Source organism: Acinonyx jubatus, chromosome D1, assembly GCF_027475565.1.
Source record: "Acinonyx jubatus isolate Ajub_Pintada_27869175 chromosome D1, VMU_Ajub_asm_v1.0, whole genome shotgun sequence".
In the NCBI taxonomy this organism is placed as follows: domain Eukaryota; kingdom Metazoa; phylum Chordata; class Mammalia; order Carnivora; family Felidae; genus Acinonyx; species Acinonyx jubatus.
In genome coordinates this window covers 11787237-11814100 of record NC_069390.1, presented here as the reverse complement: position 1 = coordinate 11814100, position 26864 = coordinate 11787237, and the positions used below count along the sequence as shown (strand labels likewise).

The 26864-nt window shown below is 42.6% G+C and overlaps 1 protein-coding gene across 1 annotated transcript; it reads left to right on the top strand.

Annotated features, from left to right (window-relative positions):
• The first annotated feature begins 9079 nt into the window (after positions 1-9079).
• Positions 9080-18887, top strand: FAM111B (FAM111 trypsin like peptidase B). Its single transcript, XM_015085011.3, is given in 3 exon segments — positions 9080-9447; positions 10642-10808; positions 16191-18887. Coding segments are annotated over 2 exon segments (2199 nt in total). The 5' UTR covers positions 9080-9447; positions 10642-10727; the 3' UTR covers positions 18309-18887.
• The last annotated feature ends 7977 nt before the right edge of the window (positions 18888-26864 follow it).

Sequence of the window (26864 nt, the reverse complement as noted above, 5' to 3'; positions counted from 1 at the left end):
TTCTAATTGAATTAGTCATCAAAAATCTCCCAAAAAACTAGAGACCAGGGCCAGATGGCTTTCCAGGGGAATTCTACCAAACATTTAAGGAAGAGTTAACACCTATTCTCTTGAAGCTGTTCCAAAAAATAGAAATGGTAAGAAAACTTTCAAACTCATTCTGTGAAGCCAACATTACCTTGATTCCAAAACCAGACAGAGACCCCACTAAAAAGGAGAACTATAGACCAATTTCTCTAATGAGCATGGATGCAAAAATCCTCAACAAGATATTAGCCAACCGGATCCAACAATACATTAAAAGTTATTCACCACGACCTAGTGGAATTTATACCTGGGATGCAGGGCTAGTTCAACATCCACAAAACAATTAACATGATTCATCACATCAATAAAAGAAAGGACAAGAACCATATGATCCTCTCAATAGATGCAGAGAAAGCATTTGACAAAATACAGCATCCTTTCTTGATAAAAACCCTCAAGAAAGTAGGGATAGAAGGAGCATACCTCAAGATCATAAAAGCCATATATGAACGACCCAACGTAATATCATCCTCAATGGGGAAAAACTGAGAGCTTTCCCCCTAAGGTCAGGAACAAGACAGGGATGTCCACTCCTGCCACTGTTATTCAACATAGTATTGGGAGTCTTAGCCTCTGCAATCAGACAACACAAGGAAGTAAAAGGCATCCAAATCGTCCAGGAGGAGGTCAAACTTCCACTCTTCACAGATGACATGATACTCTATATGGAAAACCCTAAAGATACCACCAAAAAATTGCTATAACTGATATATGAATTCAGCAAAGTTGCAGGATATAAAATCAACACACGGAAATTGGTTGAATTCCTATACACCAACAATGAAGCAACAGAAAGAGAAATCAGGGAATCGATCCCATTTATAATTGCACCAAAAACCATAAAATACCTAGGAATAAATCTAACCAAAGAGGTGAAATATCTATACATGGAAAACTATAGGAAGCTTATGAAAGAAATTGAAGAATACACCAAAAAATGGAAAAAGATTCCATGCTTCTGGATAGGAAGAACAAATATTGTTAAAATGTCGATACTACCCAAAGCAATCTACATATTGAATGAAATCCCTATGAAAATAACACCAGCATTCTACACAGTGCTAGAACAAATAATCCTGTATGGATTTTTCCATACAGGAAAACTTGTATGGAACCAAAAAAGACCCCGAATAGCCAAAACAATCTTGAAAAAGAAAACCAAAGCAGGAGGCATCACAACCCAGACTTCAAGCTATACTACAAAGTTGTAATCATCAAGACAGTATGGTACTGGCACAAGAACAGACACTCAGATCAATGGAACAGAATAAAGAACCCAGAAACGTATGGCCAACTAATCTTTGACAAAGCAGGAAAGAATATCCAATGGAATAAAGACAGTCTCTTCAGCAAGTGGTGCTGGGAAACCTGGACAGTGACATGCAGAAGAATGAACCTGGACCACTTTCTTACACCATACACAAAAATAAACTCAAAATGGATGAAAGACCTCAATGTAAGACAGGAAGCCATCAAAATCCTCGAGGAGAAAGCAGGCAAAAACCTCTTTGATCTTGGCCCCAGCCACTTCTTACTCAACACGTCTCTGGAGGCAAGGGAAACAAAAGCAAAAATGAACTACTGGGACCTCATCAAAATAAAAAGCTCCTGCACAGCAAAGGAAACAATCAGCAAAACTAAAAGGCAACTGACAGATTTGGAGAAGATATTTGTAAATGACATATCAGATAAAGGGTTAGTATCCAAAACCTATACAGAACTTATCAAACTCAACACCCAAAAAACAAATCATCCAGTGAAGAAATGGGCAAAAGACATGAATAGACACTTCTCCAAAGAAGACATCCAGATGGCAAACCGACACATAAAAAATGCTCCACATCATTCATCATCAGGGAACTACAAATCAAAACCACAATGAGATACCACCTCACACTTGTCAGAATGGCTAATATTAACAACTCAGGCAACAACATGTTGGCAAGGATGTGGAGAAAGAGGATCTCTTTTGCATTATTGGTGCTAATGCAAGCTGATGCAGCCACTCTGGAAAACAGTATGGAGTTTCCTCAAAAAACTAAGAATATAACTACCCTATGTCCAAGCAATTGCACTACTAGGTAGTTATCCAAGGGATACAGATGTGCTGTATCCCCATCCCCAAACTTGAATGTTTTTTTAAAATATAATTTATTGTCAAGTTGTCTAACATACAGTGTATACAGTGTGCTCTTGGTTTGGGGGGTAAATTCCCATTATTCATTGCTCACATACAACACCCAGTGCACATCCCAACAAGTACCCTCCTCAATGCCCATCACCCATTTCCCCTCTCCCCTGCCCCATCAACCCTCAGTTTGTTCTCTGTATTTAAGAGTCTCTCATGGTTTGCCTTTGAAAGTTTTTTTTACAGTTTCTTTCTCCACAGCAGGTCTGCCCCCTCATGTGTTTTGACCTGGGGTTTTCCTGCAGGTTCATCTGTCTACTAAAAATCTCTGGCCCAGTGACAGCACATTTTGTTTTCCTTTGCTCTGCTGTTGCAGATTTATTCTGGCTTTATTTCTTTTTATTTTTTCCATGATCGAATACAGCTATTGGTGTGAAGAAGACAAGCACGTGTAACTTGGTTCACCACCTTGATTCCCCTCTCTACCTGGGACGCTGTCCTCACCCCTTCTCCCAGGCAGACTCCAGTCCCCACATCGCACCAGTGCCCTCATGTGTACCTCAAGTAGCTGCTCTTGCCGGCCCATGAACCTGGGCGCATCCTGCTTTCCCGTGGACACTAAACTCCCCTGAAATACTACCCGAGTCTCAGGCTTTGCATCTGAGTCTTCCCTTGACACAGCAAGCCATTTTTTCTCTTACCTTCGTGGAGGCCTGGCTTCAGGAACAGGGGCAGCCCTACCATTGATCCCAGTGGGCTGTCCCTGAAGGTAAACTTGCTGTGCTGTGTTTAGGGTACAGAGGAGAGGCAGTAGGTGAGGAGGGACCATTTCTCCCCCCACCCTTCCTTACCTGAAGGAGCCCTCTTCTCACAGGAAAAACCTAGGGATTCCAGCAGAAGCCCCTGACAACCAAGCCTTGCCTTGTCATCATGGGAAGAGTAGCCCGTGTGCTCAAGGGTGAGATTTTTACAGTGATGGGGCTTCTGGGTGGCTCAGTCAGCTAAGCGTTCAACTCTTGGTTTTGGCTCAGGTCATGATCTCACAGTTCGTGAGTTCAAGCCCTGCGTTGGGCTCTGTGCTGACAGCGCAGAGCCTGCTTGGGATCCTCTCTCTCTCCTCTCTCTGCCTCTCCCTCCACCTATAAAAATAAATAAATAAACTTAAAAAAATTTTTTTTTAATTTAACAGTAATGCCCAGGAGTGAGAATAAAAATATTTAAAAAACAGTAAAGGCACCAACCCTTCAGACCAGTTTGTCTTTCCAAGGTCCTACACCAGATCTGGAGACCATAGCACCTCCCTTGCCACCCTCAGGCTTCCATTTGTCCCTCCATTCCAACACACACACACACAGACCCCTCTACCATCCTCTTTGGCCCCTGATTTCATCTAGATTTAATCCAAATCTTTATCTTCCTGTTCCCCAAACCCATGTGCTGTAGAACACTCGTGAACCCCCTTTTGAGCATCCTCACAGACCTTTCAAAAGCTATCCATGAGAAATGTATCTCAGATAAATTTTTCACTTCAAGCCAGATCCACCAGTTTTCTTATGCATGAACACTGAGCTTCTTTGTTGCTGTGAAAATACATTGAAAATGAGTTCTTATGCTTGTGCCATCACAGATTATCTCTGGAAAGGTAGAGCATGTAGAGAATGGGATGAAAATTTATTTCCCTTGTAGAGGTTTTTTTTTCTTTTAAAAAGTATACCCTGTAGTATTCAAAAGATAACATTTTTCAAAGGTGATATTGCCTCCACTAAAGAATCTTAATTTACTTATCATCATAGTCCCTTTTTAACTTTGTATTGATCACTAATATTTTTCCTAGTATCATAACTGAATGCAAATTTCTCTTCTACTGTAGGAAACAAAGTACCAGGTCCTCTCCCTGTGCTTCCCATGGACCCCAATAAGATGGTGTCTTTCAGGAAGATTCATTCCCTATCCTCCTTCCTCATCACACCCAGAGGAGTGAGTGAGATGGCTAAGACCAAACACCTCACTCCTCCAGCCCTTCTGGCCCAGAGCACAACTCTGGGTGGCTCAGGCAAGATATGGTAGACCTCTCTTGTTGTTAGTCATTTCCAGAGAGTCTATCATGGTCAGTGAGATTTAACCATCTACATAAAATTGGCCACCTGGGTGGCTCAGTCAGTTAAGCGTCCAACTTCAGCTCAGGTCATGATCTTGTGGTTTGTGAGTTTGAGCCCCGTGTTAGGCTCTATGCTGACAGTTTGGAGCCTGCTTTGGATTCTGTGTCTCCCTCTCTCTCTACCCCTCCCCCATTTATGCTCTGTCTCTGTCTCTCTCTCAATAAATAAAACATAAAAACAAAAACAAAAATAAAATAAAATTGGCCAGACCTTTTTTGCTCACCACTGTTTCCTGTCTTTGTTATCTGCTCCTGTCTGAGGTCTGTGTTCCTATTTACTTACTGTTAGGTTACAATTCTTCCTCCAGTATTTTCTACACATGAGTATGTCAGTAATAGGATTTCTGAAGTCTCCCAAAACCACAAATATCTTTCTCTGATCCTCAGAGACTGACACCCTGGGACCCCACGTGTGAGGCTGATGACATTGTATTTCTTCCCTCTTAGACGTGATGAACCTGAGGCTCAAAGAAAGAAGGTAACTTCTTCAAGGTCATTCAGCTAATAAGAAGTGGATGACTAATAATGGGGAGTTTCGGACTGTGATTAACAGTCAAAAGCACAAGATCAAGTAGGGCTTAGCCCAATATTGACTTTATGGTGATGTAAGCCTGGACAGAGGCGACAGAACGTATCCCTCTTCAGCGGTGCTGCGATGACCTCAGGGGTGTGGGGGAAGCTTCTAGGCTCACCCACAGCAAGAGGTGCTATGTCACAGAGGAGCCAGTGCATATCTGTGCTCAACTTTTTCCCTGGCTAGCTATGCTAGCTCTTCAGGGATGTATGACTGGTTCCCACTGATTATAAATCATATAATAACCTCTATACCCTGTGTAGATTTCTCAGGATGTTCTCCATACATCGCACTGAAACCGGCACACTCGCAAGATTCGTTCATCATTAGTTCAGGACACAGTTTGGGTAAGAAGTTCAATTCAGGGTCAACTCTCAGATGTCCTTGGCTCCTGTATAGGGAGTAGGTCAGCTAATGTGAGGACAGGCTATTCAATCACGCTGTGTAATCTGGGGCAAATCCGGGCAGAGATTACATCTTCTGGCTCCCATCCCAGAACACTTTGTACAAGCACCTTAACACAGAAGATGCTGAGAGAGACAACAACAGAATTTTTCTTGGAACTATAACTGAGTCTTCCTGGAGGTACCTGTGTATGGGGCATCCACATTTCCTACTGTGGGGTAGGGGATGAAAAATCAGGGAGAAGAGGAAGAGACTGCTGTTAACGGGGCCAGAGGGAAGAGTTAGGTGCCCCTGGCCCTAACAATTTCAAGAATGGAGGAGACAAATGGAGCATGAACGAAGAGTCTCCCATCTTCCCTGTTGTCCCACCTCAGCCCCAGGGTTTCTGGAACCTCTACCTCCCACCCTTCTGCTCTGTTGCTTTCCTCCCACAGTCACCAGCACTGAGGACTCCTTCTTGTTCTTCTAGAAGCTAGATTCTGATGCAAGGAGGCAAAACTAACCAAGCAAAGTAATCCTGTCTATTATACATCGAGATATAGTATATGAAAAAATAAAGCAGAATAAGGGGACAGAAAAAAACAGAGGGGGAGAAGGTCATATTCTATAGGAAGTAGTCAGAGAAGGACACCCTGAAAACCTGGTGGTGTTCTGAAGAAAGAAGACAGCCAGGCACATAATCAGGGTAGAAGTTTCCAGACTGAGGAAGCACTTCAGGATGTGACCGAGATGGTCCTTTGGGGTGAATGAAGAATCTATTTGAACCTCCATTTATATTTTTACCTAAAACATAAAAATCACATGTGCCTAACATTTAATGTTAATTATTAAAATGTATTAGGGGGCTGGGTGGCCCAGTGGGTTAAGCATCTGACTCTTGATCTTGGCTCAGGTCCTGATCTCACGGTTCATGAGATTTATCCCGGAGTCTGGCTCTGCATTGACAGTGACGATCCTGCTTGGGATTCTCTCTCTCCCTTTTTTCCCCTCACCCCCCTCTCTCTTGCTTTCAAATAAATAAATTTATAAAATTAAATAAAATATATAAGGTAAATAAAAATAGATGGGGCGAATACTCAATTTTTAAAAATTACAGGAACGGGAAAATAAAAGTTCAAAGATTACTACAGCTTAAGGCAATGATCTGGAACACCAGGGTAGATTTTCTCCCTCATATTATTTGGAACAAAACAGGTATCAACATGCTGTGTATATCTCTTTTTCTTGTAATTTACAGCACAGTTCCTATTACTCTGTATTTTCAATAGCAACTAGACCCATGGCGTGCAGATGGGTCCCTAAAAGAGATGAACGAATGGATAGAAAGATGAATGAGGGTGGAGCGGTGATTCACTGGACCTTCCTGCATTGAAATGCCACAAAGGCAGCCTGGGCACAATAAAGGACCTCAGCTTTGGCGTCTGACACGAGTTAAAATCATTCAAGGACTACTCTTGGATGATTTATTTACCTCGTTTTCTAACCTGTGAAATTGAAAATGAATCAAATAGAAAGATGAAATGAGACAATCCTCCAGACAATTTCGAAAACACAGCGCCCGATGTTCAGTGGAGGCTTCCCACCTGTTTTCTCCACTCTGCTCTCCTGACCCCCACTCCCACTCAGCCCACTCCCCATTATCAGCACCCGGAAATACTTATTTGCTAAGGCAATGAGGCACCATACTGGCTTTGCCCCCTCGATGACTGTTACAAAAACTCCAAGGACCCAAGAGTGATGGACAGACAAATGCACGGAGAGACAGGTTAAGTGGGCCTTAGTTCACTGAGAGCAAGGTAAATTGGAAAAAAGGGGTTAAGCCAGCCTGAGTTAGAGCAACTTTGGACGTACACGTGTACCTTCAGGGAGCACGTGACGCGGCATAGGCCACTCCCACCTGTCCGGTCCCACAAATGCACCCCTTAAAGGAGTGGGAAGATCTTGGGCGCCAGAAAACGGAAGAGTGGGCAAACCAACATCGCGCTGCCTTTGGCCATAATGAGTATCAATCCTCACTCGCTTTTCCCGCCTCCTTTTCCCTCCCTTTTCCATCAGGCACGTCCTCTGGCGCCATCTGCAGGCCGCGCGCGGAACTCCGTCCGCGGTGGAAGATCCTTTGCCCGCAGCGAGTATCCGCTGTTCTAGAAGACTGGGCTCTGTTCCTAGTGGCTCTGTTCACCTTCCTGGGCGATCCTGCCAGGGGACTGTCCGTACTGACCCCATTCCCAAGAGCTGCGTGTAAGAAAGCCCTGGAGCGCAGAGGGAGGGACACAGAGGTACTGGTAAGGGCGGTGGGGAGCGCAACTGGAGGGGAGCAGGGCTGGAGTGTGCTGGGGTCGTGGAGACTGATTGGAACAACAGTGGAGAAGCAATGGGTAGTGGTTTAGGACACCTTGCCTGCCTGTTTGGGTCGTAATCCTAGCCTTGCCGATAGCTGTTTGTCTTCAGGCCAATTGCTTGCTGTCTCTCTGTGGCCACAATTTCTTTTGAAATGGTGATAACGGCAGCTGCTTCCTATGGTTGTTAGAGGATAAAACTAGTTAACGTTTGTAAATGCTCAGAGTACTTTTTGGTCAATGAAATTAACAATTGGACTTAAAGATGGCCACCAGCAGCACTGACAGTACCTTTTGAGAAATGCAAATTACCGGGCCACACTCCAGCCTTACCGAGTCAGGATCTCTAACAGAGGGAGCTCAGAAATGTATTTCGACAAGCTCACCAGAGGATCCTGATGCATCATCAACTTTGCGAAGCACTGGTCTGGGTGTCCGCGGGTTTTAAAGCTACCCAAGTGATGTTTGGACACGAATGGACGGTGAATCACAAATGGCCAGATCCGTTTAAGTTACAAATTGGTAATCAAGACCCCCGTGAGGGGAGTGAACTTCCCTGTCTCCCTGCAAGAAGCTGTGAGGCTCTAAGGTTAAAACTACTCGCGGACACCGCTGCCCCCAACTAGTCCCGTGGTCTTGCGCAAACTATCCCGTGAAATGGGTGCAAAACTCGCACCTAACTCAAGAGGTGACTGCGAAGATCAAATGAGACCCAAATAAGTCTACTACCAAACACCACCCCACTGGGAATAGGGGCTGAACTAAAGTGTACATCCATCTCCAGGCGCAGAGCGGGAAATGCCTACAGGCCCCTGGGACCCCGCCGGGCGGATTTCCCTCTAAGAGGGATGAAATCGGGCTCTTCGGAACCGCGAGTCACAGGGGAGGGGACTGGGGGAGAGGGTTCGATCTCTGGGCTTCTTGGTTTGGTCTGAGTGTGTGCATTAGTCTCTCGGCGAGGTTGGCTCATTTGCTGGGGGCGCCAAGTCCTGCTAGACCGGAAGCAGGAGCGCCGCTGCCCGCTTTGGGCCCTTTCGTCCGCTGGAAGCCGGTGCGGCGCCCGCCCGGACGCCCGCGGGTGTTGGCGGGGCCTCTGCCCGATCCCGGCCAGCTCTGCAGCGGCCGCCGCGTCGCGCCCGGGATGCTCCTCGCGCCGTCGCCGCCCACCAGGCAGGAAGGCCGTTTGTCCCGCTGCTCCCGACGCTGGGCGCGCAGCTCCAGCCCCGCGAGAGCACCGACCTCCGGCTCCTCCCACTCCCGCGCTGGCTCGAGGCACTACCCCCCCGACGGCCGCGGCGCCGAGGCTCTAGGGAGGGAGGGAGGGAGGGCGGGAGGAGACTGCGCAGTGGGTCCCGGAACAAGATGCTGACCGTCGGCCAGGGTGGGGAGTACGTGCCTGGGAGGGACTGAGCCGCATCACCAGCTCCGGGATGGCGCGCACGCGGGCACATTCGGAGAATCCCGCCTTGGGACTCGCCAGCCCTCTGGACTGGGTCAAAGCCCAGCCTTTCCCGCCCGCCCGCTGGGTGGCTGGACTCGGCCAATCGGTTCCCGAAGTGAATGAGTTACTGGCCAATGAATGAGCACAGGCAGACTCCGCCCCCTAGCCTCCTGGTGGCTGGGCGCCGAGCGCAGGAGGGCGGACTTGCACTTCCCGGAGGGAAGAGGTCCGGGAGAGAGGCGGCTGAGCCCAGTGCTTTGTAGCTCTTGCGAATCCCAGACAACGGTACCCGCACCGTTGGACAGATTCTTCGCATCCGTGAGTAGCGCTCTGGTCCTGAGTCGGACGTGGAGCCCTTAGGGGGTGGTTGTCAAGGGCACTAGGCAGAAGGACCTTGATCCGGAGCCAAAGAGGTTTTGAGGGTGGGGGGATAGGCAGCCTCCCATTGTGGGAACCCACTTTCCGTCCCCCAGCTTCAGAGGTCAAGAGTTTTACTCCTGGAAAGACACATTGAGATCAGCTAGGAAGCTGCTTCCGCCACCGAGTGTTGTGCAGGGGGGTGTTGGTGGGGGGGCGGTGTTAAAGCGCAGATTCTGTAACTGCAGTCCAGAGGTACTGAATCCTGATCTTTGAGGGTGGGATGTGGTATCTTCCTTTTTAACAAGACCAGAGGGGGTAATTCACAGGAACAATAAAAGTTTGGTTTACACCAGATTCCTTAATTTACAAACGAGGAAACCGAGATCCCCAGGAGGGGTGTAGGGAGAGGGTTTGACGTTTTGGGGTGGTTCTTTCCTGGCCTTACCTGGTTTCTTCCATTGCTGCTCTGATCAGTTCTCACCCGAATGCCTGAGGGGAACCCTCTTCCTGTATCCAGAGTTCTGTCTGTGTGGGTCTTTCCCTTCTGTGTCCTGTGAACGTGAACACGTGCCAACTTCCTCTCTCTCTCTCTCCCTCATATCAGGGATTACACCTGGCTCTGCCTTTTGCACCGTCCCCTGCACCCTGGCCTGAGATCTCTCAAGCAGTCAGCCGCAGTAATCCTAGGGTGTACTGTATTTGTCAATGTCCTCAGTTACAGGAGGTCAGAATTATTCCATCTTTTCCCTTTAGGTGATTCTTCCCCTGGCTTCCAAAAGCTTCATCAGCACGTATGCACTGACTGATATTTATTTGGCTGAAATGTCAAGGGGTACCCACTGCAGATCTCGGATTCTCTGGGTAGCTGTCGCTCTCTTCTCTCTAGTACTCTGCCCCACAAACTCCAGCCACATAGGCCTCCCATGATCCTGAGTTTGTCTTCTCAACTCAAGGGAAACTGCCAGGCTCCATTGTGTGTCCCTTCCCTGAGAGATGGTCTGGAAACACCCCCCAGGTGGAAAGCTAGACAGCCATAAGGATTACCTCATTTGGTTTCTCTCTCTGAAGGATGGGAAATCACTGTTCTGCACTGCCTGGTGCCCAGTGTTTGAAAGTTGTTTCACATACTGTATTCTTTGTTTTTTTTTTTAGTCATTGTAAGTGGGAAGGTAAATCCATTCCTTGTTTCTGTAACTTGGCCGGAAGCAGAAGTGAGTCATATTTTCTGTGAACGTGTCATGAATTCCATGAAGCCTGAAGAGAACCAGTCATCCAGTGCTACAGAAAATGGCCAGAGTACCAGACCTGAAGTTTCAAAGGTATGTCCACTTTTTAACAACTCTTTGCTAGAGCAGCACACCTAACCATAGCATGCTATCAGGATTCTGGAAGGGGATACGCTCATAGAGGATGGCAGTTATAAACCCTTCTTCCGTGTTGTGAAAAATATATTTGGGGAGACACACATATAAGTGTTTGTGTAAAGCCAAATGATAGTGTATGAATCAACAATGCAAAGTGTGCCGTTTTAGACAACAGGATCACTGACCAACAGTGTAGACACTTGATATCAGAAGGACAGACAGGCAAAAAACAAGAAATACAGTTCATGCTTACTGAGAAATTAGTGTGTACCTGGAATTATTTTTGTCACTTCCTATGGATTATCTCATTTGACATTTAATAAAACAATACGTGGTGTTATCATCCCTATTTAACTTTTTTAAGATTTATTTATTTTTGAGAGAGAGAGAGAGAGAATGCGTGGGGGAAGTGCAGAGAGAGAGGAAGATAGAGGATCCAAAGCGGGCTCCATGCTGGCAGCAGCGAGCCCAATGAAGGGCTCTAACCCACAAACCCTTGAGATCATGACCTGAGCCAAAGTAAGATTCAGCCGACTGAGCCACCCAGGCACCCCTCTCATCCCTATTTTAAAAATGAAGAAACTGAAACCCAACTTTCTTAAAGTTGCAAAAATAATGAACGCTAGGGCAAGGATTTGAATCTGGGTGTTCAGACTTCACAGCCAGTTTTTGACCAACACAAAATATGCAAATCGTTAATACCAAATCAAGATATAAACAAGTGCTTTTGGAGTGCGGAGAGAAGAGTGCTTAATTCACACTCAAGAAATTAAGGCAGGATCATATGAGACTTGCTCTTAGTGAATAGAATTTCACCAGGTAAGTGTATCCCGCATGAGGGAAGAGTGTGAGTAAAGTCATATACACATAAAAACATATTTGGGAGCAGCATAGTTAGATTTGATCGTATGTAAGAATTCGAGAATGTCGGCTAATAGAGCTAGAGAGGTATTTTGGTAGAAGATTATAGTAGGCTTTATTTCCATTAGAACTTTTATTTTGTCAAAAAGAATACTCTACTTGTGAAATAATAAAATGGTTTCATTGGATTAAAATTAAATAAAATTTAAAATTAATTTCCTCTGTTCACTAGCCACATTTCAAGGGCCCAGTAGCCTTGTGGGTAATGGCTGCCGTACTAGACAAGCAGATATAGAACATTTTCATCATTGCAGAAAGTTCCATTGGACAGTGCTGTTCTAGATTAGGGACCTCTGTGGCCTTGCTGTTCCAGGTGTGGTCCACACACAACAGCAACAGCATTGCTATCTCCTGAGACCTCTCTGTGATCTGCATTTTCACAAGACCCCCCCGGGTGATTCTTAGGCACGTTAAAATTTGAGAAATACTGATCTGAGATACCCTGAAGATTCGGTACGGTGAAATCTATCATTGTTATTAGCATTATTTGCTAATATTTACTTCGCTTGTACAGTATCGTTTCAAAAGAGGAAATGTTTAGCCCTGGGAGAAAATAAAACGGATTCATTGGTTCATCTGTCTGACAAGTGCAGAGTTCAGCGAAGCTTTAATGCAGCAGTACACCTGGCTTCAAGGGACTCCTTTGTTTCCAATCTCTGGGCTCTGCTCTTTGTTTTTGGCCTCTGTCTGGCCTTCTGCATAGTGACGACAGAACTCCAGTAAGTTCAGAGTGCATATCTGCATTGGCTACCATTCAGATAATGAGTCCATCCTGGTACCCTGAGAAGACTTCCTTTTGCATCTAACCCTCCCATGCTACATAGCTCAGCCATTCCTGCACAAAACCGTGTGATTGAGGAGGCACTTCCGGCAAGCGAGGCCTGTCCCTGAGCTGGTGCAAATTCACTTTTGTACACACGTATGGCTGCGACAAAACGGGAGAGAGGTGCAGTGGCTTTCTGGAAAAGAGCTGCGGTATCTTCCTCTTCTTTGAACCCCATGCTTAAGTATTTGGGTTTCATTCTGTAAGTGAAGGAGAAGTTATATACAGGCTTTATCCTTGTATCTTTAAGGAGGAGATTTAATTTAAACTCTAAGCTAAATATTCACATTAAAGGGCTACACTGTTCACTATGGTAGCCACTAGCCGCATGTGGCTATCTAAATTTACATTCAACTTATCTAAAGTTAAATAATGAAGAAAGTGAAGAATTCCGACCCTTGCTCACACTAAGCATACTTCCCCTGAGGCTGCCGTATCCGGAAGGATAGATGTTGGAGATCTCCATCACTGCAGAATGTTCCACTGAACAGCACTAGTCTAAGGCATCCACTTCTACAACAAAACTACAATGTAAAGTTTCCAAACTATTTGGAGGGAAAGTGAAAGGCGGAGGGGGAAAAAAATCTAAAAGAAGACAAGAGAGAAGGAGAATATAAGTAAATCTGGGAAAAGCTGGAAAAGGAGAAAATAACTAAAAAGATAACAAATGAATAAAAAAAGATTGGTTATCTTACTGGTTGTGTGAAAGACTTTAACTTTTATCACTACTTTCAACCTATTTATTATATATGCAGTAAAATTAAATCTTTTCCACATATAGTTCTCTGGCCTATGACAGTTACCTGTGGTCTTGTAATCATGACCAGAATCAAGATGCAATAGAGTTCCATCAGCTTAAATAATTCCCTTGTGTGTGTCAAGGGGGACACTCACCTTGACCCCCTGGTGATCAACAATGTGTTCTCCAAGCGTTGCCTTTTCCAGAATGTCATGTAACTAGAGAGGGGCCAAGATGGCAGAGCAGCATGGAAGCTTTTTGCTTCTCTAGTTCTTGAATGCAGCTAGATCAACACCAAACCATCTTACACACCTAGAAAACTGATCTGAGGATTAACACAACAATCTGCACAACTTGAACTGCAGAACTCAGCAGGTATGCAGCGCGGAGAGGTGAACTGTGGGAGAGAGAAGCCACGGAGGGTAGGAAGCTGTTTTGCAGAGAGAGGATGGAGAGAAAGAATGGAAACACCCATAAGGGACTTAACAAGAAAGGGAGAAAGAAGAAAAAGGATAGGGTTTAAATACCATTAAGACTCTATAAACAGAGGAGTGCAGAGCTGAAAGAATCATGTAAATAGAATCATATGCTGAATCAAACCTTTTGGGTCTGGCTTCTTTCACATATAACATGGCATTTGAGATTCATCCAGGTGGTTAGATGTGTCAGTAGCTTTTTCTTCTTATTGCTGGGTAGTATTCCATAGTACGAATATATGAGAGTTTATCCATTCACCCATTGAAGGATGTTTGGGTTTTTTCCCCAGTTTTGGCTTTTTTTTTATATATATATTTATTTTGAGAGAGAGAACAAGAGAGAGGGAGAGAGAAAATCCCAAATAGGCTGCACACTTTCAGCACAGAGCCAGACATTGGGCTCGAACTCACTAGCAGTGAGATCATGACCCAAGCCGAAACCAAGAGCCAGAGACGATCAACCAGCTGAGCCATCCATTTGTGTCTTGTATAAGTAAAGCTGCCTTGAGGATTTGTATACAAGTTTTTGTATGAATATCATTTTCATTGCTTTTGAGTTCTTGCCTATAGGTAGAATTGCCAAGTTATAGGGTAAGTCTATGTTTAGCTTTATAGGAAATTGCCAAAATATTTTCAAAATAGCTCTATCATTTTGTATCCTCACCACCAATGTATGAGTCCCAGCTGCTTCACATTCTTGCCAACATACAGTTTTGAAAGTTTTCCTGATTTTACTCATTCGAATAAGTGTGTAATAGAGAAATATGTAATGGTCTCACCTTGTAGTATAAATGCATTTCACTAATGACTAATGATATTGCATATCTTTTCATGTTCTATATAGCATTTATGTATCTTCTTCAGTGAGGTGTCTGTTAAAATCTTTGGCCTGTTTTTATATTGGTCTTTCTGGTTTTTTGTTGTTGAGTTTTGGGAGTGTTTTATATATTTTGGAAATGAGCCCTTTGTCAGATTGCTTTTCTTGTAATCTTTGTGGATAATTTATCTCAGTTTGTGGCTTATCTTTTTATTTGCTGAATACTATCTTTTGGTGGGGGGCAGTTACTGACTTTAAAGAAGTGCATTTTAACATTTTTTTCTTTTTTGGATTATGCTTTTGGTTGTATCATCAGAGAACTCTTTCCAAACCTAAGATCACAAAAATTTTCTTGTGAGTTTTCATCAAGAACCCTTACAGTTTTAGGTTTGTCTGTAACCCATTTTGCACTAATTTTGTGTGTATGGTGAAGTATGTGGATCATAAAATAGTAATAGGAAACAGTGGTTAATTACTTAGTTCATTTGTTTGTTCATTTTGTATATGGCATCTGGCACAGTTTGTTGAAACATCTACCCTTTCTCCACTGAATTGCCTTTATACCTTTGTTAAAAATCGAGCAAAACTTGATTGGATCTGTCTTCCAGATTCACTGTTCTTTTTTTTTTTCTAATGTTTATTTTTTTTAATTTTTTGATGTTTGTTTATTTTTGAGAGAGACAGAGACAGAACATGAGTGGGGGAGGGGTAGAGAGAGAGGGAGACAGAATCCAAAGCAGGCTCCAGGCTCTGAGCTGTCAGCACAGAGCCTGACTCAGGGCTTGAACTCACAGATCTAAGTACAGCTCTACTAGTAAGTAAGTAATGCAAATTTACAAAAGCAGTCAAATTAAATGGCATTTCATCTATCAGTTGGAAGACATTTAAAATAACAGTACTGAAATCTCTGAAGGAGCCAACCATACGGTTGGTCTCTGGGCATCAAGGGGAAAAGGAGCAGCATGAGTTGACACAATTTTTCTGGAAAGCAGCTGGGCAGCATATATGTTGTGAAGTACATTTATAACCTTAGTGTCTGTATTTCTACAGCTGGGAATCTGGCCTAAGGAAATATCCAGATGTTCAGCCAAAATGTTTTACATATAGAAATGTTTGTCCTATAAAAATTTGAGACAGTCTAAGTATCCAGCTACAGAAGAATGAGTTAGAAATTATTGTACAGTGAACTATATCCTGTGGCCCCCAAAATTGTGTTCCAAAGGTTGTTTGATGGCATGTAATGTCATTAAATTTAAATGTTTAATGACATGTCATCCAATGGCAGATTGCTTGGCGAAGAATAAACTCATGCAGCTTAGCACAACTTCAGAAACCTAAGGTTTGTATCTGCACATAAAGTAAAAGAAATGAATAAAACAAAATGTAGGATGGTTATCTCTGGTGATGGAATAATGATGGGTAATTTTTCTCCACTATTCATTATCCAGTATATTACTCAATTTTTATTCAGAATATATACTAGTTTTATAATTAGACAAACATGAAATATTATTATTAAAGGAGATTCTCATTATGTTTTTAATCTTTCCTTTTTTCTAAGGATATGGCCATCAAGCAGACCTGCCCTAGAAGACTTGCTATTCATCTTCTACCTGACATAAACGAGTGTGGCGGGACCAGTAAGCTTAAAAGTGAAGTCAAGCATGAAGCATCTGTGGAAATCCAGAACCCAGACTGGGACACCCATAAAAAATGTTATTTTACTTTTACTTTGAATGAAAACTCGAGGAAATCTGACCGTAGTATGTTTAAAGCATATGGTAAACCCCATGAGAGTATCTACTTAGCTCTGAGAGCTAATGACAATTTCAGTGAAAGGATGGAGAATCATTTGAATAAGCACATTCTTGTTTTTGAAGAAAAAACAATAGAAGGATGTATAAATTTAGGAATGCCTCTCAAGTGCCTACCTATAGGGTCCCACTTCAAAATAAAATTTAGTCAAAGAAAGGGTAACCAGGAAGGTGATCAGATCTTGCGCCAGTGTGAAAATCCATACGTGGAATGCGTTCTTTTTCACATTGTTGCTGTTGGGAAGAGGATAAAGAAGATTCTTAAGATCAAGGAACTTCATGAAAGAGGAACTACACTTTGTATCTATGCCCTAAAGGGTGAGACTATCGAAGAAGCTCTAAGCAAGGATGGCCGATTTCGGTCTGACCTGGATGAATTTAAATGGAAAATAATAGAAGATCATAAGATAATTCATGGAAAGCATTCCCTGGTGGATGATGTGTCTGGAAAAACCTTAGAAATGGACATTTTTAAGAAAAACCTTGCCAGGAAAGGTACCCATAAGAAAATTAAACAGGAGAATGAAAATACCACTGAAGAAATCTGTCCCTGGGATCTGATACAGTCTGAGATCAGGGAACACGAACCAGAGGAAGATGAGGAGACTGAAGATGTAGAATACAACAGAGAAAAAATTCTCCCAGCTCGGAATCTAGGGCATGATATTGAAAGTAAAAAACAACGGACAATTTCCAGAATTAGTAAGTATTACAATAATAGTTTCAACAGAAAATACAGGAGAAACAACTCACAGGTTAGGCAAAGGCCCCATCCAGGTATGGAACATGTTAATCAATATATCCAAAGGATGGCAATTAACCTCTGGCTGAAGAATTTCCAAAGGTTGAACAAAGTGATAATGGATCAGTATCCGAATTTTAAGGAAGAGACTCTCTGGATGAGAAAGTATTTTCAGGATGAACAGAAGAAAACCAAACTGCTACCATTTCAACAATTCAACATTTATAAAAAGTACTTTGGAAAAGTGACTGAAAATTCTACTTCAGTTGCAATCTGTGAAGATCTTATTCATCTTAGTAAGTCAGTTGGGTTCATGAAATGGGCCAATAATGGAAACACAGGCAACGCTACTTGCTTTGTCTTCAATCATGGTTATATTTTCACCTGTCGACATGTAATACATCTTATGGTGGGAGAAGGCACAGATCCAAGTTTGTGGCCAGATATAATAAGCAAATGTGCAAAGGTAACTTTTGCTTATAAAAAGTTCTGTCCTATGGATGTTGATTGGTTTTCCATTGAGCCGTGGTTTGAAGTGTCTGATGGAACTCTAGATTACGCCATTTAAAAGTTAAGAAAAAACGTAAATGGATTTCCTCCAGGCCTGTTTGGACAGATTCCCTCTCAACCATCTAGTGGTTTGATTTATTTAATTGGTCACCCAGAAGGCCAGGTCAAGAAAATAGATGGCTGTGCTGTGATTCCTCCAAATCAGCGGTTAGAGAGGTACCCAGAGCATCATCAAGATGGGGTGGTAGGTCCCCATGCTGCCACTTATAATGCTTTTTCTATGTTTACCCAACGAAGTTTCCTATCAGAGGTTTGGAGCACAGATACACTTAGCTATGATACTTGTTTTTCCAGCGGGTCCTCTGGCTCCCCAGTGTTTAATGCATCTGGCAAGTTGGTTGCTATGCATACCATTGGGTATTTTTATAAACGTGGAGATAAAGTATATGCCCTTATTGAATTTGGCTATTCTATGGAGTCAATTCTTTGTGATGTTAAACAGAAAAATGAGAGTTTATATAAATTATTAAACGAAGAGAAAAACGAGAACCATGATGAAGACCAAAATAACAAGTCATTTCAAGATCATCAGATTGAACCCATGGAACATTAGGAAAAAGATGTTTTCAAGAAAATATGCTAATAATTTAGAGTATTCAGGGCTGTTTCCATAAACTATAATGAATATTCTTTTTTTAATTAGAAAATGATGTGGATGTTCAAAAAAAATATAAGCGTTCAAATAAATTCTGATTTTTTTTTGGTCATTGGCTTTTTTCTTATTTGAAACAATCTCAAACCTCACTTAAAATACTTAGCTCTGTTCTATACGTACAACAAATTTGGTATTTGCCATTCTAAGTACATCGGATGATACATCTATCCCATCTTCCTAACTGGTGAGGTTACCCCTGTTCTCTGAATAACAAAATAATGGGGAAATACACTTTTAGAGTGAACAAAATAAGATGTTCCTCTAAAACTCAAAATTCTTTGGTTGTTGGGGCCCCTGGGTGGCTCAGTTGTTAAGCGTCTGACACTTGATTTCAGCTCAGGTCATGATCTCATGGTTCATGGGATCAAGCCATGCATCGAGCTCTGCACTGACAGTGGAAAGCCTGCCTGGGATTCTCTCTCTCTCTCTCTCTCTCTCTCTCTCTCTCTCTCTCTCTCTCTGCCTCCCCCTCTCAAAGTAAATAAATAAACATTTTTTAAAAATTATTTGGTTATCCTAATTTTTCCCTTTTGTGCCCCCTGTAACATCAGCCCTTATTGCAAATGACAAAAGAAAAGTCCAACTTTTCTGTTCTTTCCACTAGTTCTGCCCTTCTGTGAAAGATAGAAGCATGACTTAGTCCCTATCCTCACCCTCTTATATCCAGAGTCTAGAAAGCTAAAGGCTACCTATCTCTGTCTAGTTTGCAACTAAGAATCGGTATAAATCAGATGCCTCAAAATAGATTCACTTGCCTGTTATTTGGAAGATAGAAATAAGGTGGAGACCATCTTTCTTCTGCTCCTGGAAAATGCTTAAACACTGAGAATAAATTGAGGGTTGATAGGGGTGGGGGGGGAGGGGAAAGTGGGTGATGGGCATTGAGGAGGGCACCTGTTGGGATGAGCACTGGGTGTTGTATGGAAACCAATTTGACAATAAATTTCATATTAAAAAATAAAATAGTAAACTTTGGTAAAATTTTTAAAAAATAATTGGATGCCTAAGAATAAATAAAACAAAAAAAAGGAAAAGAAAAATGAGTGTCTAGAGTCACATCTAGTCTTTAGCTTCATGTGGATGGAGAGGTGATTGCAAGCAGTAGCAGCCAAAATCTGCATTGCAGGGCCTAGTCATCTGCTTTGATAATGTCAAGAGGCATTTGTAACAGCTTCCTCATCCAGCTTCCTGATTCCTGGTTTGCAGCTGAACAGGTGTGGTGTTTTTTTTTTTTTTTTCATTTTAAAAATGTCTAAATTGACCCAATATATGTATGTATGTATGTATGTATATTTATTATTTTTTAAATATATATAAATATAAATATTGTCAAGTTGGCTAACACACAGTGTATGCAGTGTGCTCTTGGCTTTGGGAGTAGATTCCCATAACTCATCGCTTACATACAACACCCAGTGCTCATCCCAACAAGTGCCCTCCTCAATGCCCATCACCCATTTTCCCCTTCCCCCCACCTCCCCCATCAACCCTCTGTTCTCTGTATTTAAGAGTCTCTTGTGGTTTGCCTCTGAGAGGGTGTGTTCTTGAACTCAATTGCAATATTGGCCCTTTGAATCCCTCCCATTGCTTCTATCATCCTAAAGATGTTCTGGCACTTAATCCCCTCCACTGAATCTCTTTTACCTGCATGGAATACCCTCCTTACCAACTAGCAGTTGATCGGATTGATCAAATATGTGATCATCTCTCAGTTGTGCAAAAGCCATAAATCTCACCCAGAGAAATTGTTGGTTCAGAAACTCTAGACATGTATGTCTATTAGGAACAACTGCTAAATTCCAAAAATAAAGTAGCAGCGTGAATGAGGGGAAGTTATTTCTTTCTCATGTAATATCTAAATGTACAGCCCTCTGTGGTTGTGGGAGTTCAGGGTGTCATGGTATTAGGTTTTCTCAGTCAGGTCCAAGGTGGTTACTAAACTTCTAGCCCATGCACCTACACCACAGGCAGGGCCAAGAGAAAAATGTGCAAAAGAGGTGTACACCTCTTCTTAACACCATCTAAGGGGTGCCTGAGTGGCTCAGTTGGTTGAATGTCTGACTCTTGGTTTTGGCTCAAGTCACGATCTCAGGGTCATGGGATCAAGCCCCAAGTCAAGCACCACACTCAGCATGGAACCTGCTTGGGATTCTCTCTCACCTTCTCTCTCTCCGCCCCTCCCCTGTTCACATGGCTTCTCTTTCAATTTTTCTCTCTCTCTCTCCCTTTCTCCCTCTCTCAAAATAAATAAATAAACATTTAAAAAAGAACCCCATCTAGAAGCTGCATATATCACAGTTGCTGGTACCCACTGTCTACAACTTGGTCACGTAGCTCACTTAACTGAAAATCAGGCTGTGAATGTAGTGTTTATTTTGGATGACCAGATGCCCAGCCTAAATTCTATTACTTTGGAAAAAAGGGAAAATGATATTGGATGAACTAGTCATTTCAACCACAGTCCCACTCATATAGCCTCTATAGTGACCAAATACACTCTAGTTTCCACGCACGAAGCATACTTAACCCACTCCCCAAGACAGTCCAGAATTCTGGGTGTTGTGCAAGTGTCTTTATCACGTTTGGATGTAGCTTTCATGGCCCAGAGATGTGTCTGCCTGTTCCTTTCACCCTACTTACATACCCAATACACCCTATGGAGTATGGCCAGAATCCAACCACTTAAACTCGTATTCAGAAGAGGCAATGGAAGATACAACAGTCATTGTTCCATAGCAGTGATCAAATTCTGTTGTGCTGGAAGTGCCAGGATGCCCAGCTCCGCAGGGAGCACAATCGTGGGTTAGCCCACTGCAGCTGTCCGTCACTCACTGCTCATGGCAGTTGGAAATGCTTTGACCATTGTCCTTCAAAACCTCAGATTTTGACCTTCAGGGTGTTCTTTTCTGTCCATTGTTTTCTATGGCCATTTCCCTTCTGTAAGTTAGGATTTATGTTTAGTGAAATACATCCTTTTTGGTATACAGGTCTATGAATTCTGACAAACACACATACCAGAGTAACTACTACCACAATCAAAAAAAGGGAAGCAACACTTTTTATAAAATATACAGTGCAGTCAGCACACTTATAGAAATTTAATGATAATTTTAGTCAGTATATAGCTTTCCCTAACTTGTGAACTTGCTGTCCTTTCAGAGGAGCAATCTGAAGCATCCTCCAGGGCGAGATGATATACTTGCTGTTAATGTTTTTTTATTTTGCATCTGAAACATTCAGATCAGAATCCAAACAAAGGCTATACATTGTGTTGGGTTGTAGGAGCCTCTTCAGTCCCTTTTAATGTGTAAATTCCCCCTTTATCTTTTCCCTGGCATGCATTTATTGAAGAAAGTGGATCCTAATTGTCCGGCAGAGAATTCTACATTCTGTTCTTTGCAATTCTATCTTGGCAGTGTCATTGAATATGGACCCCTGTATGTCCTATAAATGGGTGGTTACATCTAAAGACTTGATTATTCTCAGTTTAGGCTTTTTCCGAGAAGACTTCCTAGGTGGTGCCTTGGGATGTCTGGCCTTCCAGTTGCACTTACTGTGGGCTAATATCTGAGCCTTGTTTTCACTAGTGTCATGAAATTTAGGGTAAAACTCACTGGCTTCCTAAAATGGAGTGTTGTTGAATGAGAATCTCTGGAGAGTTCACCACTTCAAAGAACTAAGCCAAAATAATTTCCCATCTTCTTTTATTAAGAACCTTTAAACTCCACTCCCACAAATATTCCCTGGGTTTTGATGTCAAGGTCTAGAACTTCAGAAAGTTCTCTTTGCATGAAACTTCTTTCCCACACATTCTGCAAATCGCCCGTCAGATCATCACAGTAAGTTTAAATCTGGTGTGAAGCTTAGTGTCATGTGTCAATGTGGCCCAGCCCCAGGGTGACCAGATACTTGGTCAAACATTATTTTAGGTGTTTCTGTGAGGGTGTTTTTGGATGAGATTAACATTTAAGTTGGTAGACTAAATACTGCAGTTTGCTCTCCCTAATGTGGGTGGGGCTCATGTAGTCAATTGAAAGCCCAAAGAGAACAAAAAGATTTACTTTGGGAGGCCTCAGGTAACAAAGTATGCTTCCTGTATGACTGTCTTTGAATTGGGACATTGACTCTGTCCTGCCTTCATACTTGAACTGAAACATTGGCTCTTTCTGGGGTCTCGAGCCTGCTGGGTCCTCAGACTTTCTGACTCCAACTAGAACTTCACCCTCAGCTCTTCCGGGGCTCCAGCTTACTGACTCACCCTGCAGATCTAGGGACTTTCCAGCACCCCTAATCACATGAACCCATTACCTACAATAAGTTAAATTATATTGTCTTATGTATATTTATGGGTATTGTTTTAAAAGAACCCTAATACATAGGATGTCAGGACCACTATAGCGAAGCATTGTGCGTGAGGGAAATGTTTTATCTTTCTCCTACCAGAAGACAAAAGAGAAGCAGCAAAGAGAATACGTCATTCAAGTTTAGGGGTTGATACTTTCCATGTCTTAGAAGTCTCCCAAATAGCATAACTCCAATTCTAAGAAACTTACCATTTGTAAATAAATGTCTTAAATTTCACACACAGGACAGGAAAATTTGTGAATGCAATTGCCATTGGAACTTAGTAACATTAAAAAAATCAATCTCAGAGTTCTGTAATGATGGGATGGGTATTTCAGACCAAACCTTCCCTCCCATCCCACACCCCCCCACACACACACAAAGGCACACTGAACAACCAGAAAATCTAGATGAAAAACAGGAAACACCTGTGTGAAGGTATCAAAACGCTACCAAAGCAGCTAGGAAGTACTGGGCCAGTATCCCAGTGAGGAGGGAAGCCCAAAGGGGTCAGCTCTGTAAGTAGTACTGCTTTTACCTCATAGGCACCTGCCAATTCTGGAGGAGATGAGAGGCTGAGTGGCTGACCAGACACTTGAAGAGAATCATGAAGCTGACGAGGCACAAGAGTTAGAGCTGAAGGCCTATCAAGTAGTAGGGGTTGCAGAAATGGACCCACAAACGTATGGCCAACTAATCTTTGACAAAGCAGGAAAGAATATCCAATGGAATAAAGACAGTCTCTTCAACAAGTGGTGCTGGGAAAACTGGACAGCGACATGCAGAAGAATGAACCTAGACCACTTTCTTACACCAGACAAAAAAATAATCTCAAAATGGATGAAAGACCTAAACATAAGACAGGAAGCTATCAAAATCCTCGAGGAGAAAGCATGCAAAAACCTCTTTGACCTTGGCCCCAGCAACTTCTTACTCAACACATCTCCAGAGGCAAGGGAAACAAAAGCAAAAATGAACTACAGGGACCTCATCAAAATGAAAAGCTCCTGCACAACAAAGGAAACAATCGGCAAAACTGAAAGGCAACTGACAGAATGGGAGAAGATGTTTGCAAATGACATATCAGATAAAGGGTTAGTATCCAAAATCTATAAAGAACTTATCAAACTCAACACCCAAAAAACAAATCATCCAGTGAAGAAATGGGCAAAAGACATGAATAGACACTTCTCCAAAGAAGACATCCAGATGGCCAACTGACACATGAAATAATGCTCAACATCACTCATCACCAGGGAAATACAAATCAAAACCACCATGAGATACCACTTTACACCTGTCAGAATGGCTAACATTAACAACTCAGGCAACAACAGATGTTGGCGAAGATGAAAAGAAAGAGGATCTCTTTTGCGCTGCTGGTGGGAATGCAAGCTAGTGCAGCCACTCTGGAAAACAGTATGGAGGTTCCTCAAAAAACCAAAAATAGAACTACCCTGTGACCCAGCAATTGCACTACTAGGTTTTTATCCAAGGGATACAGGTGTGCTGTTTTGGAGGGACACATGCACCCCCATGTTTATAGCAGCACTATCAACAATAGCCAAAGTATGGAAAGAGCCCAAATGTCCATCGATGGATCAATGGATGAAGAAGATGTGGGATATATATACAATGGAGTATTCCTCGGCAATCAAAAAGAATGAAATCTTGCCATTTGTAACTACATGGATGGAACTAGAGGGTATTATGCTAAGTGAAATTAGTCAGAGAAAGCCAAAGATCATATGACTTCACTCATATGAAGACTTTAAGAAACAAAACAGATGAACATAAGGGAAGGGAAACAAAAAGAATATAAAAACAGGGAGGGGGACAAAACAGAAGAGACTCATAAATATGGAGAACAAACAGAGGGTTACTGGAGGGGTTGTGGGAGGGGGATGGGGTAAGGAATCTACTCCTGAAATCATTGTTGCACTATATGCTAACTAATTTGGATGTAAATTTTAAAAAATTAAATTTAATTTAAAAAAGTAGTAGGAGTTCTAGTAAACACAGGATTTTGAGTGCAAACAAAGCGTTGCACCCATAAATAATTTTGTCCGGGAAATACCTCAGCTTTCACAGGGACACAAGGCAGTTTGAAATCACCTCAACACAAATTAGGTTAAGGTGTTCTGGGATTGCTAGTGACACCAGCCCAGCCACCTCCCAGAATGAACTGTAAAGTCCTTTCCTATCCTCCTTGAACCTCATATGTCTTCTACAAGACAAAATTTGTGACATCAAAATGAAATCGTAGACTTTTAAAAACAAGGTAAGAGACTCATATTGGTGAGATAGATTAAGAGAAATGGCGGAGATGTAGCCCGAATGAGAAGGATATGGCTGTATTGTATCCAATAGTAACATGAGAAATGTATACTGCATTATGATTATTTAGTTATACGCCATGTATCCAATAGTAACATGAGAAATGTATACTGCATTATGATTATTTAGTTATACGCCAACTGAAGGGACAAGGTGATTATTCGAGAGACAGAACTTCTTTCTTGATTACTACCCGAATAATGGGGAAGTAAGTTCTACTGTCAGCATTTGACTCTCACTTCCCTACCAGACCACGGGGACTAACATTTCCTGTTTATTTACCGAAACTAGAAGATGGAGTCCTGCAACAAAAGGTGAGGTATCACCATGACCAAAAATACAACTTTAGACACGTTCACAAAGCTGTGGGCCCTCTTGTCAGATCCTGGGAGCCCAGGACTCCTCCTGCTTCACCACACACCTGCTGCTGTGACTAAATGTCCCCTGAAATGTCTTCATGACAGCTCCTAACTGGGGGAATGTAGACCGTTAGCCCGCAGGGAAGCCTGCCCCTGTCAGTGCCAATCCTGAGAGCCTAACCACAGGCCACTGCTTGAGCTTGCCTGCCGCTCGATCTCTGCTCCGTCCCTCTGAACCAAATATGGGTCCAACAAGATGCCCAGCAAGTGGTGGTTCCAAGCGCTTATAGTAAACATGCATTTTCCACCAATATTTTCCTTAAAGCTCATCACTGGGATGTGCAAGAGTCAGACGCACAGACCCTGGGATTTTGCCACAACAAGCATCTCTGAATGTGGGATCTACAGCTCAAATGTGACCGCCTCTGTGCTACCATCCCCGAAGCCTCCAGTGACACCACACCTCCTCCTCATTTCTGTATTTATAGCACATGAGTTGTAACCCTTTTCTTACCTGTCTTTCACCTACTAGATTGCAGCTCATTTGGTGATTAGGACAATGTTACATTCCTCTTTGTATCCACAGTGCTTAACACTATTTTTTGGCACACACATAAAGCTCCAGTTCCTCCAAAAAGAGTGAATACATTTTTTAAAAAGATGGGTTTAGATTTATGTTTCTTTGACAGGTCAATGAGAGATCAGTGAAGACTGTCCCATAGAGGGTACTCATGGAACTTCTACCCCAACAGATATTTGTCCTGGAACCACACAAATCAGTTAACAATGAGGCTCCAAGGGTCCCACTCATCCAGCATTTCTGACTTTGCTGCTAGGTCCTCACCGGCTTCACCCAACCTTGCAAAGGGCAGCCAAGAAGAGAAAATCGGAGGCTGGTCCACACCTCCATGGGGAGGTGACTGGTGGATCTATCCCCATAGAACGTTGGCTTTGGCCTGGATTTCTTTTGTTCTTGTTTATCGTGAAGGTCAGGTATACAATTAAAGTGGAACTAAAAAAAAAAAGAAAACAAACAAACAAACAAACAAACAAAACCCAACCAACCACTCAAGAGGAAATCTGATTAGTGCTACTTGTGGTCAGTCTTATCATGTTGTCCAACGACTTTCCTAGTTGCCAGCAAAGGAGGTGAGGATAGGTACATAAATTAATTGTTTACCAGGAAACAGAAAGCTGCTGCAATGTGGCAGTGTGAATTACAGAGTGTTTTTGTTGTCGTTGCTGCTGCTATAAAAAGGCTAGGGAAGAAACCTCAGGTTGAGGAATTAAACTTCCTAATATGTTATATATCGCTTAACCCAAGAAAAATATATAACGTAAATATATTTTAAAAATCTTTTTTTTTTTAAATTTTAATGTTTATTTTTGAGAGAGGGAGAGAGACAGTGTGAGC